The sequence below is a fragment of the Hippopotamus amphibius genome, chromosome 14 (genome assembly GCF_030028045.1).
Source record: "Hippopotamus amphibius kiboko isolate mHipAmp2 chromosome 14, mHipAmp2.hap2, whole genome shotgun sequence".
Classification (NCBI taxonomy): domain Eukaryota; kingdom Metazoa; phylum Chordata; class Mammalia; order Artiodactyla; family Hippopotamidae; genus Hippopotamus; species Hippopotamus amphibius.
This window is the reverse complement of record NC_080199.1, coordinates 47,770,074-47,791,188: the sequence shown is the minus strand read 5'-3', so window position 1 is coordinate 47,791,188 and position 21,115 is coordinate 47,770,074. Positions and strand designations below refer to the sequence as shown.

General features: G+C 34.5%; 1 protein-coding gene across 6 annotated transcripts in view; it reads left to right on the top strand.

Moving 5' to 3' along the window:
• TDRD3 (tudor domain containing 3) overlaps positions 1-21,115 on the top strand; it is a 173,251-nt gene that overhangs the window by 76,150 nt on the left and 75,986 nt on the right. For all 6 annotated transcript variants that reach the window (XR_009048983.1, XM_057707175.1, XM_057707176.1 and 3 more), the window contains exons 4-6: positions 9,443-9,603; positions 11,938-12,079; positions 19,473-19,544. Coding sequence is in view for 5 of the 6 variants with exons in the window: in XM_057707175.1 (XP_057563158.1) it covers positions 9,443-9,603; positions 11,938-12,079; positions 19,473-19,544 (375 nt within the window). In the remaining variant the exon portion in view is untranslated. The remainder of the gene's footprint in view (positions 1-9,442; positions 9,604-11,937; positions 12,080-19,472; positions 19,545-21,115) is intronic.

Here is a 21,115-nt window from a genome sequence, read left to right as displayed (position 1 = left end):
AGGTTATATACATAACACATATATATGTGTGTACACACGCATATATTATTTATATTTAGAAAATAAAACTATCAAAAAAATACAAACTGTAGAAAACAGAACTTGATAAAATCTTCTTGGCTGATAATAATACATGGAAGATAAATATAGTTAACATTTGTAATTCCTAGAACCTGAATTCTCTTCCTTTGTTTGGGGAATTTCCCATTTTCAGTCTTGGTGGTGGAGAAGAAAATGCCAGATACTTTTCCCCCAGCCTCCTGTGCACCTATGCTGTGCACATGTACCTCAGCTCTACTAGTCAGGTATAGCTGCACAGGACATGGGTTAGTCACACAAAAAAGCAGGAACTGTGGTGAATCCTCTCTGGTGGTAGTAGAAGTTACAGCAAGATTGAGTTTTTCTAGTGTAATAGCTGCAACAGTGCTGGGGTCAGTGTCCAGGGCTAGTGAGATCGATAGGACAAGGTGTAGAGCTAGATGCCTGAGTGTGCTGGATCTAGCTTGCTCCAACTCATGAATGCTGATTGTTAGCATCTTTTCCCTGTTTAGAGGCCAGTAGTTGAAATCAGACATGGGAATTGGCAATTGCCACAAACTAGGGCTGCTTCTCTACCCTTCCTGTCTGTTTCTTCAACACACCACTGCCATCAAACCAGTTCTATGGTTTGCTTTTCACTGTTTTTCTTGCTGTGAAGGCTACAGACCTAGTTCTCTAATTCTCCGGACACTTATGTGAACTACCCAATGTCTTAATTTCAAAATATTATGTAAATTATTTGAACAGTTTTAATGTAACGTTTGATATATACGAGGGTGAGTCAAAAATTATCCGCACTCTGGCTGTAGAATTTATTTTAATTAACTTTTAGAAAAGACAAGTACATCATTTTTTCGACATAATCTCCTTGCTTTTCAATACACTTTGTCCATCTGTCAAGAAGCTTTCATATTCCCTCATTAAAAAAGGTTTTAGGCTGAACTTTGAGCCACGAATGTACCGCTGTCTTCACTTCTTCATCAGAAGTGAATCTTCATCCTTGTAGGGCTGCTTTCAGGGAACCAAACAGGTGAAAGTCTGATGGACTTTAGGGAGGACTATAGGGAGGATGCTTTAACACCTCAAAACGAAGCAATCCATGACAGACTTAGGTTTCAAAAAGTTTGTGCGACTTGGGTACTGAAACAACTCACGGAAGAGCATGAACAGAAGCGTTTGGATATCTGTGAACAAAATTTGGACCAATGCTCTGAGGAAGGTCAAAGTTTCTTAAAGAAAATCGTTACTGGTGATGAGACTTGGATTCATCACTAGCAGCCTGAGAGTAAACAGCAGAGTATGGGATGGAAACATCCTCAATCACCGACCAAGAAAAAATTCAAAAGTCAACCATCAGCTGGAAAATTGATGCTTACAGTTTTCTGGGATTCTTGAGGGTCAGTATTGGAACATATCAAGAAAAAGGTTCAACAATCAACAGTGCTTGTTACAGTGAGATGCTTATTGAAGAGCTGAAGCCTAAACTTTGGATTAAATGCAGAGGACTGCTATCCAAGGGTGTTGTAATCTTGCATGACAATGCACGTCCACACACTTCTGCCCACATTGTCGACACTCTGCAAAAACTTTGTTTTGAGATGTTGAAGCATCCTCCCTATAGTCTTTTTTTTTTTTTTTAATAAATTTATTTATTTATTTATTTTATTGACTGTGTTCAGTCTTCGTTGCTGCACACGGGCTTTCCCTAGTTGCCTCGAGCGGGGGCTACTCTTCATTGTGGTGCACGGGCTTCTCACTGCGGTGGCCTCTCAATGCAGAGCACGGGCTATAGGCACATGGGCCTCAGCAGCTGCAGCACATGGGCTCAGTAGTTGTGGCTCATGGGCTCTAGAGCACAGGCTCAATAGTTGTGGCGCACGGGCCTAGTTGCTCCACGGCATGTGGTATCCTCCCGGAGCAGGGATCGAACCCGTGTCCCCTGCATTGGCAGGTGGATTCTTACCCACTGCGCCACCTAGGAAGTCCACTCCCTATAGTCTTGATCTTGCTCCATCAGACTTTCACCTGTTTGATTCCCTGAAAGCAGCCCTACAAGGATGAAGATTCACTTCTGATGAAGAAGTGAAGACAGCAGTGCATTTGTGGCTGGCAGCTCAGCCTAAAACATTTTTTAATGAGGGAATATGAAAGTTTGTTGACAGATGGACAAAGTGTATTGAAAAGCAAGGAGATTATGTCAAAAAATGATGTGCTTGTCTTTTCTAAAAGTTAATTAAAATAAATTCTACAGCCAGAGTGTGGATAGTTTTTGGCTCACCCGCGTACAAACATATCTTTTGAAGCTTAATAAATGAGGTGAGCACCTGTGAAGCCTCAGCCTGATGTAAGAACTAGAAAGTTGTGATACCATTCTGCCTACTTACCTGTCCTAGAACTTCCTCTCGCCAACACCAATAAATGATTGTTGTGAATTTTGAGTTTAGCTTTCCTTAACTTTTAAAAGAAATATTTTAGTTACATATGTAATTATTTCTGTATAATATGTTGTTCTGTTTTTAGGCTTTACAGAATGATAACAGATTGTCTGCTGTAACTTGCTTTTATCATTCCATGTGATAGCTCTAATATATGTCCATGTTGTATATACCTAATATTCATTTTCTCATTTATATAATATTAAGCTATCTAAATATACCATACCTTACTTATTCATTCTGCTGTTGGTGGATATTTAGGTGTGTTTCTTTTACTTTTCTTTCTTTTTTTTCTTTGAATATTAGATGTATTATTAATACTACTTCTAGGAACAAACTTGTATATTTTTCTTAATGCATGTGTGTAAGAGTTTCTTTAGGGAGTATAACCAGGAATTGAATTATTGTATGCTAGAGTAAGCCAGTGTTCAACTTTACCAGATAATGGCAAATTATTTTTCAAAGCGGTTGTACCAGTTTGTAATACCTTCAGTAGTGTATGTGAGATCCCATTGATCCATGTGTTTTGAGGCACTTGATATTATCAAATTTTTCTAATCTTTTGGTTGTAAAATATGTTATTCTTCCTTAGGCTATTCTATCCCTGATGACCCCCTTCCCCAATATACATTTTAGAATCAAATGATCAAGTTTCTTAAAATGGGTCAGAGTTTTGATTGAAATTACATTGAATCTGCATATCAGCTTAAAGTCAATTGACATCTTTATGATAACTAATTACTAGTGAAATGCTGGTAAGCTGCCCCTCCGAAGAGGAAGAAATAAAGCCCTAATATGTAGTATGTGCCACTATTTGTAGTAAGAAAATTCCTGCATTGGCTGGTTATAAGCTATACTATGAAATCACCAAAGCTGAAATTGGGAAGAAATGCTCATAACAGGCACTTGTAAACTGGTCTGAGCTGGCTCCAGCATACCGCTTCATTTGTTTAGTTTTGTTTATAGTCTTATAAATTATTGAAAGTATGTAGGTTGTGTACCTTTTGTAAGCTTTATACTCAGAACTTCCTATTTTTGTTGTAAATGGTGTTTTTTAAAAAAAATTAGTTTTTTTTCCCTCTGTTTGTTATAGGTACATAGAAAGGTAACTGATAATTTTATGTTACCCTTAAGTTTGCTACCTTGTACTTATTATTCTAAATAATATATCTGTGTATTCTTTTCTGTTTTCTCTATAAATATGCCTTTTGTTGACACCTCACATGAATGGTATCATACAATATATACTTTGTTGTATCTGGCTTCTTTCACTTAATTGTAATGTTTTTGAGGTGAATCCATGATGTAGTATGTGTCGGTAGTTTGTAACTGTTTATTGCTGAGTGGTATTCCATTGTATGGACTTACTACTTTTTTCTTTCTATTCTCTAGTTGATGGACATTTAGATTGGTATGCATAGGTCTCTTACAGTTTTTTCATTGTAACTGAAAGTATATTTGTGTTTTTATTATTATTAGTCCTTAAACTCTTTATTTGTGTCTTTACTCTTTGCTTCCTGGTCAGTCTTGCTCAGTATCAGTTTCATTAGTCTTTGCAAAGAACTAATGCTAGACTTTGTTAACCCTCTTTATTGCATTTTTAGTTTGCTATCTCATTAATTTATCTTTTATTTTCTTATTTCTTATACCTTATTTGAACTCATTCTGTTGTTCTTTTCCCAACTTGTTAGTTCAATTCGTTTATTTTCCTTTCTTTTCTAATATAAGCATCTCAAGGCTATTAATTTTTCTTCTGGAACTGCTTTAACTATATCCCAAAGGTTTTATACATGGTATTTTCATTATCATTCAGTCCTGAATATTTTTCAGTTTATATTAAGATTTCTTCATCTGTTTTAATTATAGAACATTATCTTTTTTTTTCTTTTTGTTACAGATTTCTAATTCAGTTATATTGTGATCAGAGAATTTGGACTGAAAAATAGCTGTATTTGAAATTTTATAGAGGCTTACATTATGGCTTGATATGTGTTTATAAACATCACATGCTTGCTTAAGAAGAATATTTATTCCCTAGTTGCTAGGTTCACAGTTCTATATAAATTCTCTAGGTTAGACTTAATGTTTTATAGTCTGTGTTTGATAATTCCAAATTCTCAACCCCTTAGAGTCTTAATTTTTTTTTAATTAATATTTTTATGATTCTCAGATTTTATGGCTTATTTCCTTGTATCATGATATTTTGTTGTAATTTTATGTTTCTTTACCTTTCTGCATGAAAATCCTGGGCACCTGAATAAGGAAAGCTGATAGGAGGGATTATGGAGCTAGTGTAGTGCTACTAACTTACAGTGGGTTGAGATTCTGGTTAAGGTTAACTTTGCTACTTTTCCACTAGCCCAAAGCTGAGGCTGTCAGTTGCAATGTTGTTACTGTACAGATCTCTGGAGGAGAATGTCCTCCAAATTGAGGCTTACCATAGATGCCTGCATGGGTGACATGGGGAAAGTTCTGAAATTTCTAACGTTATAATAAACAGTTCTCTTTTGTTCCAGTTTTCTTGAGTCTGATACCATCCTTAGGATGGTACAGGGTGTGACAAATGATACTTTTTTTTCTGATCTCTTCCTGTCCCACCCCCCATGTTTATTAACATGAAATTTTGTTAAAGTGATATTGAATTATTTTGACAGAGCAAAGAAGTAGGTAAGAAAGAGGGCATCATAAAAATTTATCTTTCAGGCTTTTATCGCAGCCTTAGTTAGAACCATTATTTCATATTCCAAGGCAGCTTACTTGAATCATTACCCAGTTACTTGGTAGAGATGTGAATAGTCCAGCAGAAACCTCTCTTGATATAAATATGTGTGGATGAAAAAAATGAGCACTAGAAAGTCTCTACTGAAGCCACTGGAAATGCTTTTGGAAGTAGTGACAGTAAAGAAAGAAGTAAATTGTGATTTGAAGTACTTGAAAAGTACTGTGGAGGATGAAACTTTTTTTAAATTTTAACCCACTTTGCAATAATGATGGAAGTTTTATCAGAACTTATGATAAAACTCATAGATTCCTTCTGAGTATATGGCCCTGTTTCTAGGGCTGTTGGAAAATGTGATGCTTATGTTGTTAGGTATAGAGTGCAAAATTTTATTTCTCAAGGAAATTGATAAGATTATAAAAAGAAATGGCTGGCAGATATTTTATAGTATCATAGAATGTCTAAATTTAGATAGTTTCTTGATTCCTCAAAAATTCTCAATTTTAACCATTTTTTTAGGTGTGATCAGACTGTAGATAAGTGGTTGCATGTCATCCAAACTTTGGAGAGTCTGATTGTAAACAAGAATGTTATTTAATATGATTAATAAATTACTAAACTAATACAGTCATTTAAATCTGATATTCTATGTCAGTTGATATGACTAGTTAGGAGTTCAGATGACAGAGATGTCCATCTACCTAAGGAAAGGAAGGAATGAAGCCTGGAAAACTTTTTTTAAAAATTAATTAATTTTAAAAAACTAATTAAAATTAATTAAAAATAAAATCAGTTAATTAATTAATTAATTTTATTGGCAGTGTTGGGTCTTTGTTGCTGTACGCAGGCTTTCTTTAGTTGCCGTGAGTGGGGGCTACTCTTTGTTGTGGTGCGTGGACTCCTCATTGCCGTGGCTTCTCTTGTTGCGGAGCACGGGCTCTAGGCGCATGGGCTTCAGTAGTTGCAGCACATGGGTTCCATAGTTGTGGCACACGGGCTTAGTTGCTCCGAGGCATGTGGGATCTTCCTGGAGCCGGGATCAAACCTGTGTCCCCTGCATTGGCAGGCAGATTCTTAACCACTGCGCCATTTAGGAAGCCCCTGGAAGACTTTTTTTTTGGCCTCAGAGAATGTTTCCAGTATGTACTTGATATTGTTTATTAGAATTAGAGGTCTTTCTTCTTACCTATTTAAATTTTTTACAGTAATTTCTTTTACTTGTGCCTTATTGCTTGTGTAAAGGCAAAAATCATACGTTATTAAAGAAATCTTGGGCAGAAATTCCTATTTTTTATTATTTTCATTTAAATTTGATATTTTTTTTACTTTGAGGTTGCTCTTGACACTAGTTGGACAAGGATTTTGAAGTTAATTCCCTTTCAGTTTTGTGGAGGCTTTTAGATGATTTTAGATTTAGGGTTAAAGTTAGGATTTAGGATCTTAGCATTTTATTCTACTATTTGTGTTTTAATTTAGATCCAGTATTTCCCAATTTTTTGACTACAGAGTATAAGAAACTGAAATTTGTACACATAATAATGAAAAAAATCATATCTGCTGTTTTACTTATAGAATCTTTCTGAAGTGTAGAACTAGTCTTAAGGTCTGTTGATTCAAATTGAGAATTGATTATAAAAAGATTGTGTAATTTAGGAGTTTCTAAAGAGAGTCTAATAAATAGTACCTCCTTTTTTACTTTGGTTTTGAATCGATTGAGAAGGAAAGAAGTGGCAGATGTGGGCCAAAATATCAACTTTACTATTGATAAAAATTAATTCGGAAGATGTGGCTTGGTGGGAGAGTCAAATGGATGCATTAATTGAACCAGAAACCTGGCAGATTTGTACACTCAATTATGGCAATGCCAGTCCAGTGAAGAGGCTGAGTAGGTACCTCTTCCTTAGTGTCCCTACCTGGGTCCCAAGAAAAGAAGGGTGAGGATGAGCCCAAAACATTCAGTATATTCTTCCCAGTCCAATAAGTCATTCCACAAATGGGTTAGTTCCTGAGGCTTTTGTAACAAAATTCCCACAGACTTGGTGCGTAAAACAACAGAAATTTATTCTTTCACAGTTCTGTGGGCCAGAAGTCTAAAATCAAGGTGTCAGCAGGGTTGGTTTCTTTTGGAGGCTCTGAAGGAGGGTCTGATTCATACCCTTCTCATAGCTTCCAGTAGCTGCGGGCAATCTTTGGTGGTCCTCAGCTTGTAGATGTGTAACTCCAATTTCTGTCTCCATTTTTTTCTTCCTATGGCCTTTATACCCAGTGTCTTTGTGTTTATTTCCCCCTTCTCTTCTAAAGACACTGGGTATAAAGGCCATAGGAAGAAAAATGGTCCTGTTCCTCCTCTGTGATTGCATTGTTGGCATTATCTTCAATTTGTGTTTTTTTCTGGCAGAATCTTTTAAAGCCACTCGCCTATTTTGTGATCATTAAGGGTAAAACTAGGTAATATAATCTGTGTATCCATTTAACTGCACACAAATAAATGTCAGTTTGTCACAATACATTAAGAGCAAACAAACCAGTGAAGGTGCTGTGTCAACATCCTTAAGATGTAGATTTGCCCAAATTCTATAAAGATGCCTTGTGACCTGTATGTCATATGGACTGAGTGAGTGTGCCCTTGTTGCTCTGATTATGAAGTATTAGAAACATTTAATTTCCTTCTTACTAAGAATTAAATAGAAACAGTTGTTTTCCTCCCACACTTCAATGGATGTGCACTCCCTAGTATCATTTTGTAACACATAGGTCTAGATCATCACTTATTGTCTAATAGAACTTTTTGAAGTGATGCAGGACAGTCTGTATCTGTGTTGTGCAGATATAGAACACTCAAATGTGACCAGTGTGACTGAAGAGTTGAATTTTTAATTTCACTCAATTTTAATTAATTTACATGTAAATTTAAATAGTTATATGTGGTTAGTAAAACAAAGGCTACATATTTGCCATTGTCTAGCCTAAAAATATTGGACGTAGTAGAATAAAGAGAATGATGAACATTGTGAGAAGCATAACATGCCTCTGGTTTAATTTAAATGTCTTTATTTTAATGGCATTAGCAAAAGTAGAAGAAAAAGTGTATCCTGAACTAGTAGCTTATCTACACTTGTTAAAGGTTCTTGACTTACTTCAACTTGGAATTTTTTTTCATGACTGAAAATTAGATATAATTTTTTATCTCTTTTCTGTAATTATATTCTCTAGGCCTAAATTTATAACAGTTTTTCCTTTGCAGGCAAAATGCTGGTAAATATGAACTAGAAATTTGTCAATTTGGGAACATGCTTACTCAAGAAATTAAGTGTAAATGTTATTTCACATTTCTCTTTGCTGAAAATATAAATTAATGTATACAGAAAGATTTTACTTAAAAGGCTATTTATAACAAAAAAGCTTTTTTTTCTTTGTAAGTATGATACTACTTAAAGGTATAATATTTTATAGTGCAGAACACATCACTTTATGTTAAATTTATTTTTCAGAGCTGTTAAACAGATTTTGCTTTAATTCCTCAATTATGCCATAAGCGTTTTATTGTGTAAAAACTTTTAATATCTAGCTAGCCCATTTAGTTTTCTTTTTGTCTTTGATTAAAATATGGCTAAAGAGAACATTTATTCTCCTTACTGCCAATGCATATAATATAGCATTAGATTTAAACTCATTTAAAAAGGAAATGTGAAAATAGTTCACATCTTAGATTTTATATAGTTTTTTATGTAGTTTAAATTTTGGAGTATTGTATTTTTTTTTTAATACTGAAAGAGGGTGTACTTTCAACTTGATGTTTTTGAATAGAAAACATTCCTTTCAACTGCAGCTGTAAAGTTGATTGATGTCCCTTAAAAAATTACCAAGTTCTTTAATACCAGGATGTCTGTTAATGTACATGGGGGATATATGTGAACAATTTAGAGCACATAAGGCTAAATACATCTTTTAATATACCTTTAATTCAGGAAAGTAATTTTTTTCCTTAAGTTTTTTTCTGTTATTTTCTGAAAATGAATTCAGAATTATATTAAAAAACTCCTTCAGGAGAACTTTTTGAAATTTTATCTTTAAATACAAGAGAAAAAAAAAACCCACCCTGTTGTATGTAACAGTTTAAATTTTGAGCTTATTTAATTGAAGTTATCATTATAAGTAATAAAATATAACAATTAAGGAAAAGAGAAACATTGTAAGTGAAAACAAAGCTGTGGGTAAAAGTGATATTTATTCCTTTGTCTTTTGACAGCTTGAAGGTCCATGTGTTTTGCAAATTCAGAAAATTCGCAACGTTGCTGCACCAAAGGATAATGAAGAATCTCAGGCTGCACCAAGAATGCTGCGTTTGCAGATGACTGATGGTCATATAAGTTGTACAGCAGTAGAATTTAGTTACATGTCAAAAATAAGGTAATTGACGCTTTATTGTGTATATTTGTTATGTTTAAAGGTACTGTTCACAATGGATTTTGTTTTTAAGACCTTTGAAAAGAAGGAATGAACTTGTAAGTGCATGTTACAGTTTTTCAGAGTAAATTAAAGAGTTTGTGTTTGTACTTTATCTGTAAAGAAAAATAGTTCAAAATGGAGTTGCTCCTTGTTTTTAATGTTAATAATAAAAATGGAAATTTAAGGTGTTCTTACGTGGAGAGTAAGGTTTTCAATTTTATCACTAAATTTTAGGTCATTAAAAATTTTTCAGAACAAAAATTTCTTTAAATATGTTACAACTTCTTCCTCAACAGTTGTGTCCATCACACAGTTTAGTGGTCTAGAAAAGTTATAGGCAGATGAGTTTTCTTGAGGGAAGTGATTGAAGCTATAGAGGTTTGTATGCTACCGCACTTTCTAAGAGGAGGAAGAGCTCCATAAGGAAAAATTTTCCAAATCCTTCTTTTGGCTATTTTTATAAGAGACTTTTAGAGTCATGCCTGTTGGAATGGAGAAAAACAGTGAGAAGCAAGGGAAAGTGTCTCCTTTATTCTCAGTGTCCCCCTTAGATCTGTTTAAGCTTTGTTTTCTGAGATGGGAATTTTCATTAGACATTTGCAAACACCCCCTCCCCCCCTTGCCCCCCCATTTTCTTTGCTTACTCAATATGCTTATGTTTGCTGCTCAAGGTCCTTTGAGCTTTTTCATTTAACATAAAAAATTTCTCTCCTGCCCAAGCATTTGTTCTAGCCTTTTTATCTGGTTCTGGAGGGACAGAAGTATTTAAAAAGAATTCGGATTTTGTCCCCAGGTAGGTTACATGGCAATGAGGTAAGCACACAGCATACAGATTATAATAAATACATCAACTGAAGTGAATAGGAGTTCAGAAAATTGCCTCTACCTGGGGGAGTCAGGAATGGGACTTAAAATGTGAATAGGTATTTTGAGAGAAATGAGAGGGGGAATAGCACATGCAAAGACATGGTACCCTGACAATGGATGAATGAAAAGTTCCACTTGGAGGAGCTTAGGTGATTGGCATGGTGTTATGTAGGAGGAAATGTGGTAGGTTGAGGCCTTGTATGCCATGTTCAATGATTTCTTGTTCAACAGCTGTATTCATTTGTTGCTAATCTTGAAGTTGTGCTAAGTTTCCGACATTTACCACCACACAGCTCTCTGCTTAAGAGTTAAGTTAGGCAAGGCTGTCTATGACGACTTGTTTTGTAAGTTATATAGAATGATTAAGAATAATTAAGCTTGGGGTCCTCAGGATAACTTTTACCAGATAATGTCTTACTCCATATGGAATCTTTGAAACCCTAAAAATAGGCATATTCTATTTCTTCTTGTTAATAACTATTTTATCAACCATTTTTCTTCAGAATAGACCAAGAGATACAAATGCTTTCATTGATTTGCTATTGCACTTATCAGCACATGGTGAATTTTGTGAGCTTTTAAAAATGTGACAATGTGAAGCTTTTTAGCATGATTTTCTAATTTATCCTAAGTGTTTTAGGACTGTCTTTATTTCTATATGGAGTTCTTTACCCCTTGCTGTAATGTGTGAAGAGATGCAGTGGGGCTTGGTATATGTGCTTTTACTTTAAAATAAATCTAAGTGATGAAATGGATTTCTTCCATTGTTTCCTTTATTAAAAGATTGGTAGGAGCATAAATATCTTTTCTCTGGTTTTTGTAAAAGGGGTCATGGTGTAATAATGTTTGCCTCAAATCTGATAATGTTAACCTATTATGGAAAAATCTTTTTGAAGTCAGTATGCTTTAGAGTAAATAACTCTCATTTGATCTTTAACTGGATGGTTAACAAAAAAGAGCATTGTTTTCTGTGGATTACAGTAGCTCATATAGACGTTAGATGTCTAGGATTATTACTGGTTTGATATCTCTTCTGTACTGAAATTTAATTTTATAACACAGTGTATCTTTACACAAAGCTCAGAGGGAAAAAAAGGGCAAATCTTACATTTGTACAACATGGCATAGTTGAGAAAGTACTTTTATATCTTTTATTCTTTTTATCTTTACCATAAGTTTGTGAGCTGTGATTTTTATTATCCGTATTTTTTACATGTAGAAAAAAATTAAGGTAGAAAATGACAGTCTTGTACCTGGTCTTCTGACTTCCTCCCTGATGACCTACTCACACTATACAGCCAGTCACCTGAAAAACAGTTTTCACATTACTGCATTTTGAAGAATCTTACTAGGTCATAGTATGAAACTGAATTCCAGTTTGGAGAAGGAGCTTAAATGTGTTTTAATTCTTTTTTCCCTTTGCTTTAGCCTAAACACACCACCTGGAACTAAAGTTAAGCTTTCAGGCATTGTAGACATAAAAAATGGATTCCTGCTCTTGAATGACTCTAACACCACAGTTCTTGGCGGTGAAGTAGAACACCTTATTGAGAAATGGGAGTTACAGAGAGTAAGTGTAAACTAAGAAATCTTTGAACTTTTTATTCTCTCTTTCAAGCGATCTTCTTATAATAGATAGTAAAATTAGTTCTTTATGCCACAGTTGAATTGAATGGAACACAGTGATCTTTACAGAAACTATCTACCTTTGTTTAAGCATATTGTTCTTCTAAAACAGATGTCGTATTTCAGTATTTGTTACGTTTTATTACATATTTTAAAAGTCATTCTTTACTGACAAGTTTTCAAAACTGCCAAGATACCAGTTATATGTGTAATGTGTCTGTATATAATTCTTTCTGCAGAAAACAAGTGTTTGTGCATATGTATGAATAATGTATATGTATTTGTCTTATCTACACACACACACACACACACAGAGATACAAGTGAAAGTAAATTAGGATTTTAGTATAAGGAAAGGGTTCTAGTTGCATTTGTCTTCCTAGTCACAATAGTTGATCAACAATATCTTCATCCTCCTAGTCATCTAGGTTATCTAGTAATTGTCCTACTTTGCTTCTAGCCACTAGTTCTGTTGATCCACTGCAATCAGATCTCTTATCAGCCCCTTGCTCTCAGTTTCCATTGCTGTCACTGTAGTTTAAGTCTCTGACCTGGACTACTTGCATTAGGCTTTTAACTGATTTCACCACATATCCTTGCTCCATCTTCTAACTTATTGTACTTCTGCCAGATTATCTTCGGCATAATTCAGACCATGCTACACCCTGCTTTTATTTCACATACCTTAATCTGGGATTCAAGGTCATTTATAATCTAGCCCTAGTTTTCTTAATTTTTTCACATAGGTTTTGCTTTAGCTAAAATGGAACTACTTACTCTTTCTTTGATTTTCTAAGCTTTTCTCAGTTTTACTTTTGAAAAAGAAAAAAGATTTTCCTGCTTTTAAGACGTTTGTCTTAGTTCTCTCCTCTAATCCCTGCATGGCCATATCATCCCCATTCTTTTAGACTCAAGTCAAATGCTTGTTTTTTTCACAAAGTGAAATAATTGCTTCTTTATTGAATTCATAGAATAGTTTATTCATTATATTAAGAAGTATGTTACTTTTTATCTAGCAGTAAAATTATATTTATTTCTTATCTCCTTTGATTATAAGCTTTTTGAGATCAGAATTTTTGTTTGTATTATCTTTAATTTTACAAATATTTGTTGAACAGTGTGTAGATCTTGTGCTGGGCTCTTGCATCTGTATATCATGTAATCCACCTAGCAGGCTGTGCTATGTCTGTATGGATCAGAAAATAGGCTTTAAGAACTGTTAAACTTATTTTTTGATTAGACAGCTAATAGGTGATGGATCTGAGCCTTCCTGTATCTCCACAGTGGTGGCCCTCTTACACGTAAGAAACATCATAACAGATAATTGTGAAATAAATGAATTACAAGCACATAGAGCTGATTACTCTTTGAGTTAGAATTCATGTTCTTGTGGCACTCTCAGATCTTGTCTGTTGTCTAAAGTGAACCAAGGGGCCTAGCAATATTTCAAGCTTTTGATATTTTAAGATAAATTACTCTTTTTATTTTCCAAGTTCGAAAGTGCCTCTGTTTGGGATGTAAATAGATAAGGAAATTTAGGCACATTTTTTATTCCATAGTACTCATTCCTTATGATACTAATGTGCTACATTTTGGGCTGCTATGCTGTGCAATATAAGATAATAGTCCATATCTACATTGTTTGATTGAAAATGTTACACAAGCGTATAACAAAGGGAGCCCAACTCGAGGATGGAAGATGCCTTAGAGGACTGGGGCGGGGAGGGTGGGGGGGACTCGAGATGGGGGGAGTCAAGGAAGGGAGGGAATACGGGGATATGTGTATAAAAACAGATGATTGAACCTGGTGTACCCCCCAAAAAAAAAAAAAAAAAAAAAAAAAAAGAAAATGTTACACAAGCAAGTAAATCAGAAGTGATTTGATAATTTTATATAAATAGCCAAGTTTATGAACTTTGAATTTCCTGGAGAAATCCCACCCATTTCATGTGATCTTTTCCTTTCACAAGTTGATATATTATATTTTTATTATCATTATAGATTTTTTAAAGTGTGTTTAAGGTGTTCTCAAGTCTGACCAACATATTATATATAATTTTTCCAACCCAGCCAGAACTACCTCACTAATTGTAAAATCAGTCAAGCATTCTTAGGAACTTCCTCACCTCCAACACACACACACACGCACACACACACATATGCACACACACACAAACACATGTATGGGTCAGTAGTGGTTTGACAGTTATCCTTGTAACGTTTTGTTTTATATTTTTGCACTTTGTTTCCTGGAAGCCATGCTAGTATTTCTTGTTAGGGGGCAGTAAAAATTTACATGAAAAAGAGTTTAAAAACATCTTAATATGGTAATAGTTCCCTTTGGTTTTATAGTTTTTTGATTTTGGTAACCATAATGGTATAGAAATCATGAAGAGTTCAGATTACTTGAGCATCTGGCAGATGGTACACATAGAAATCATAAACCATAGAGTTAATTTTGGAAGTAATGGGGTCCTAAGCATTCTTGCAAAATAAATAGTGGGGGAAGAGAATACTGGATAGTATTTAAAGCGTGTGTAGGTGTTGTAGTTGTAGCAAGTTGGTTATAGACAGATTGACAAAAAAGAAAAACTCAAACCTCAAAGTATGGTAAAGACAGGTTTTGGAGGGTCCTGTACCAGATATAATTTGTAAAGTAATGTAGTTCTATAACATGCTTCCCCTCACCTCCTATGACAGATCATTTTTTTTTAATTTTTTCTTTTTTTAAAAATTTTGGTGAAGTATACATAACATAAAGTTTAATATTTTAATCATTTTTAAGTGTAAAATTCAGTGACATTAACTACATTCTTATTGTTGCACAACCAGCTATCTCTAGAATTTTTTATCTTCTCAAACTGAAACTGTACTAATTAAACAATAACTTCCCACTGCCCCTCCCCCCACAAATCTCTGGCAACCGTGTACTCCAGTGACCTCATGAAAGTATAATCATACAATATTTGTCCTTTTGTATCTGGCTTATTTAACTTAGCATCATGTCTTCAAGGTTCATCTATATTGTAGCAAGTATCAGAATTTCCTAACTTTTTAAGATTGAATAATATTCCATTGTATGTAAATATTCCATTGTATGTAAATACCACATTTTGTTCATTCATCCACTAATGGACATTAGGGTTGTTTCCACCTTTTGGCTATTATGAATAAAGCTATTATGAACATGGGTGTACAAATATCTGCTCGAGTTCTTGCTTTCAGTTCTTTTGAGTTTATACTCAGAAGTAGGATTGGTGAATTGCCTAGTGATTCTAATATTTGAGTAACCGCTATATTGTTTTCCATAGCAGCTGCACCATTTTACGTTCCCATCTGCAACGCTTATATGATCCAGTTTCTCCACATCCCTGCCAACGCTTGTTATTTCATGTTTTTTGGATAATAACCATCCTAATAAGTATGAAGTGGAATCTCATTGTGGTTTTGATTTGCATTTCCCTAATGCTTAGTGATGTTTAACGCCTTTTCATATGTTTATTGGCCATTTGTATATCTTTTTTGAGAAATGTGTATATAAGTTCTTTGTCTTTTTTTAAATTTTTTGTTGTTGTGTGAGTTTTTGATTTATTCTGGATATCAATTCCTTATCTGATATATGGTTTACAGATATTTTTCACATTCCATGGGTTGTCTTTTCATTCTGTTGGTAGAGTCCTTTGATGCAAAAACATTTTAAATTTTATTGAAGTTCAGTTTTACCTGTTTTTTTCTTTTGTTGCCTATGCTTTTAGTGTCATATACAAAAAATTGCCAAATCCAATGTCATGAAGCTTTTCCTCTATGTTTTCTTGTGGAAGTCTTATGGGTTTAGCTCTTTGGCTCTTAAATTTACATCTTTGATCCATTTTGAATTAATTTTTGTTTATGGTGTAAGTTAAGGGTCAAACTTCATTCTTTTTGCATGTGGATATCCAGTTTTCCCAGAACCATTTGTTGAAAAGACTCTCCATCCCCTAATGAATGACCTTATCACCCTTGTCAAAAATCATTTGACCATACATGCAAGGGTTTATTTCTGGGTTCTTTATTCTATTATTCTGTCTTAATGCCAGTACCACACTGTTTTGCTTACCATAACTTTGTAGTAAGTTTTGTAATCGAGAAGTATGAGCTTTTTTCAGGATTATTTTGACTATTCAGGATCCCTTGAGATCCCATAAGAATTTTAGGATGGATTTTTCCATTTCTGCAAGAAGCATTCTTAGGATTTTGATAGGAATTGTTTTGAATCTTTAGACCTGTTTGAGTAGTATTGATATCTTAACAATATTAAATCTTCTAACTCATGACCATGTGATATCTTTTCATTTATTGGTATCTTCTCTAATTTCTTTTAGCAATCGTTTGTAGTTTGCATTGTATAGATCTCCTGCTTCTTTGCTTAAGTTTATCCCTAAGTATTTCATTCTTTTTTATTTTAGTATAAATGGAAGCTTATAACTTGCAGTTGTTTTCGTTTAGCCGAGTTCTCAGCAGTGACTTAAGGGAATTCCTGTGCAGGTTTCTGGCCCTTCTTTTCTGTAGAGGGCTTTCTTTTTCAAAACTCTGTCCCAGAGCTTCCAGTTATTTCAGTCTGCCTTGAGCTATGAGACTGATTTTCTCAACTCAGCTCTCTGTGCTCTCTGCATCATGCCTCCAAGCAGAAAGGCAGAGCTCAACTATTGTTGTGTGGTTTTTTTTTTTTTTTCCTCCTCTTTGGGATTATAGTCCTGCACTACTTCTTGCACCATGTCTTTTTCTTTTCTTTTTTTTTTTAAAAGAATATATTATAATTGGAATATAGTTGCTTTACACTGTTGTGCCAATTTTTGATTGCAGTATGTCTTAAAACAGTTGTTTCTTACATATTGTCCAGATTCCTAGAAGTAGAGGGCGATTGTCTTGACTCTTGTACATTAATCAGAATGGGAAGTAGAAATCCTGTAATATGCCTTTAATTATATAATGTGTATTGGGAAATGGCATTAGTGGCAGCTTATGTGAGCTTTTAAGAAAGTCATAGCATAAACTGAAATGATTTATTGCTCTTTGAATGGTCTTTTTCTTATATCTAAATTAAAACTGGGGAACAGGCCTCTAGATAAGTTTATGCATTTGCTATTTTCTTTTGTTTTTAAATAGGTTAACATCTTAAATACAGCTTATCAAGAAATGTGTTATCCATATACAGTTAAATTGTTCTTTGATTAAACTGACTATTGTTGTCTTTAGTCTTAGTGTTTTTTATATAACTTACATAAAATACATACTATTCTTTATATAATGCAGGGACTCTAGAGTATGCTTGAAGTACATGTGGTAATTTTTTTTAACTTATTTTCACCATTTTAAATATAACATTTTCTGTAATGATAATCATTAAAAATGCGCAAAAAACTTGAGAGTTGAGAAAATATATTGTGACAACCAGTGCTTAATAGATATATGTTAACACCTCAAAGACAAATGGGAGAAAGAGATGAATGAAAAGATTCCTTATGGCATCTTTGAAGGACTTTATAATGTGAGAAATTGCTTTGGCTAGGAAGTTATTTTTTTATTTCCATAATATATTATCTGTCTAATCCTAAATATGATAGGGAGAAAAGAAAACTAAAATTAGCAGCATTTGGGAGCTTTTTTAAAATTATTATTATTAAAGAGCAATCAGTTGGTTGAATACTTCTTCAAAGTATAAATTGATTTGCAAAACAAGACTTTTATTAAGGAAATTTTATTAAGGTAATTGAAAGTAACCTCCATATTATAAACTATAACAATCTGATCTCTTTAAGTAGTTAGAAATCACTTTTATCAGTATTCCTATGAACTGCTACTAGTCACAGCATTTCTGACACCAAGTGTGGGGTTTTTACCCCGTCAAGCCGTTCTCCGGTTCTCTGTGGATACCAAGTGGCTGTCCTAAAATTTAATTCAGTTCTGACACTAAATACCTGGAGTTAGTACAGACTGCATGGGTTAAGAACTCAGTCTCAGAAGACTGCCCCTCACTTCAGCTGCCAGTTGCAAGTAGAAGGTCCCGATGTTACCCACTCTTCTGTCCACCTTGGCTACAAATTAGGAGTTCTCAGGATCCCCTGCTCAGATTTGATAATAATTTGCTATAATGGCTCACAGAACTTAGGGAAACACTTTACTTGCTATTACTGGTTTATTATAAAAAATGTTATAACAGATAAAAATGAATAGCCAGATGACGAGGTAAGTAGGGCAAGATTGCAAAGGGTCCTGAGCACAGGCGCTTCTGTCCCTGTGGAGTTTGGTATGTACCACCCTTCTGGCACACGGATGTGTTCACCAGCCTGGAAACTCGCTGAACCCCACTGTTGCTCTCTTTTTTTTTTTAACTCCATTGTTTTTGGGGTTTTTATGGAGGTTCATTACATAGGCATGGGTGATTAAATTACTGGCTATGGGACTGCCCTGGTGGCATAGTGGTTAAGAATCTGCCTGCTAAAGCAGGGGACATGGGTTCGACCCTTGGTCTAGGAAGATCCCACACGCCATGGAGCCGCTAAGCTTGTGCGCCACAACTACTGAGCCTGTGCTCTAGAGCCTGCATGCCATAACTGCTGAGCCATGTGCTGCAACTACTGAAGGCTGCGTGCCTAGAGCCTGTGTTCCGCAACAAAAGAAGCCACTGCAATGAAAGGTCATGCACTTCAACGAAGAGTGGGCCCCACTAGCCACAGCTAGAGAAAACCCGCATGCAGCAATGAAGACCCAACGCAGCCAAAAAAGAAAAAATCATTGGCCGTTGGTGATTGACTCAGTATCTAACCCTCTAATTGCATGGTTATTTTTTCTGGCAACCAGCCCCCATCCTGGAGCTTGCTAGGGGCCCATTAATAGTCACCTCATTAATATAAACTCAGGATGCTCAAAGGAGCTTATTATGAAGAATAAAATGTTCTCCTTACCCCTGTGATTCAGGAAATTTCGGGTGTTTCAGGGTCTCTATTCCAGCAATGTGGGACAAAGACCAAATATATATTTCTTATTACATACCACTATCTCTCTTTTTTCTTTTTTTTTTTTTACTGTGTTTCTTCTTATGGGAGCAGCTTGGCAAATACTTCTGAAAATCATATGTGAATGTGGGTTTTGGAAAGGGGAGATAAGAGGAGAGCCTTTGCATAATTGTTGAAATTAGAAATAAGATATTTTAGATAGCTTGAAATTAATAATAGAAGGCTTTTTAATAAAATTCCTATAAGAATCTACCAAAATCAGTAGATTGCTGGTGCATTATAAGTATTGTTAAATATATTTTTTAATGTATAATTTCTGTTTGATGATTCACTTTTCTCACAGAGCTTATCAAAACACAATAGAAGCAATATTGGAACTGAAGGTGGACCACCTCCTTTTGTGCCTTTTGGACAGGTAATGACTTTCATTTTGGCAGATGAATTTTAATCAGCAAAAAGTGTTTTTCATTTGTATTCAAGCTTTGTTTAGTTTTGTGCTGAGCTGTTCACTCAGAGGTCATAAAAGTTATATGGAAATATATTAACTGCAGGAAATTGATAATTGTGGGGTTTTTTTTTCTTTATTATAATTAAAGTTTTGGTGTAGAATCTTTTCTCAAAAACTGTTAACCCAAAGATTGAAACAAGAGACACACCTGAATGCAACTTAAAACTAATTAAGGTAAGATAGTGGTGGGGGCATTTTTGGTTTTTTTTTTTTTTGGAAAGAGAAATGCAAAAGTGAGAAAACAAAAATATGCTATAATTTATCCCTTTGTTCATTAGAAACAAAAGAGAGAATAAAAGTGTCAACAGAAAGATTGACAGGAGACAAAAAAGCGAGAACATGAGGCAGGGAAGGACATCATTGCATTTTAGGAGAGCCTGCTGTCCCAGCTGTCCTTTCTGAGATTCTCTTCTTCTGCCTTGATCCAAATAACCATCTCAGACAGGGACCTAATTTTATTTCCAGTTGATATTTTCCTTTTCAACTACAGCAACCCCGATCCTTTTCTCACATGAGCTAAAGGTTTTCTGTCTGTTTCCTAATTTTCAACCCTCTTGCTGTAAAATTTTACCTTGAGGTAGCTCCTCAACTGGCCAATATCTTGTGTCTTCCTGGTTATGCTAAGCATCAAATTGCATTCAAAACAGTCTCTTCCAGCTTGTCCCTGCTTTATACCTGAAGAATCTGAGAATAATCCCTGTGGCTGCTTGCTCTTTGCCACATGATGCCACTAAAATTTAGCTCTTGGTAATCTGCCTTGCACTTGTGCTTTATTTTCCTTCAAGAGTGCTGGCTCAAAGTGAAGATGAGCTGGGGACACAACAGCTAGGAAACAGAGACCTACATCTCAATCACAGTTAAAAAAATTTTGGTATGAAAAACAGATACCTAGTTGATCAGAAAATAAATGGGCAGGATCACTGGCATCCTCTTCAAAACCCTTTTTGGAGGGTCCACTCAAAATTAAATAAGTCATTCTTGCATCATGGCTATTTCGAAAGTATTTAAAAGATGTCATTTTTAATTGTGTTTTGGAACATGGGACAGTCAAGATAAAAGGAGGCATGATTTATGCTGATGATATTCTCATTTTTATCAGTGAAAAACCCCAAAAATGAAAACAGAGTGTAAACATTCTAATAATTTATATTTGAAAATGGTAAATACTGTGTTTGTAAGAATTTTCTTTCCCCTTAAACATTTTGGTGATAATATTTCTTTCATAAATTTCTCACAGACTTTTTTTTTTAGGAACTTTTATTGAGATATAATTGACATACAATAAACTGCATATATTTAAAGTGTACAATTTGATATTTTTTTTCTTATTAGTAATGTGTATATGGCAATCCCAATCTCCCAATTCATCCCACGCTCACAGACTTACGATTTAATTATTTTCAAGAATTTGAATTGTGTTTATATCTTTTTTTTGTATTAGGAATTATATTAAAAGTTATAGCTTCAATAATATTTGT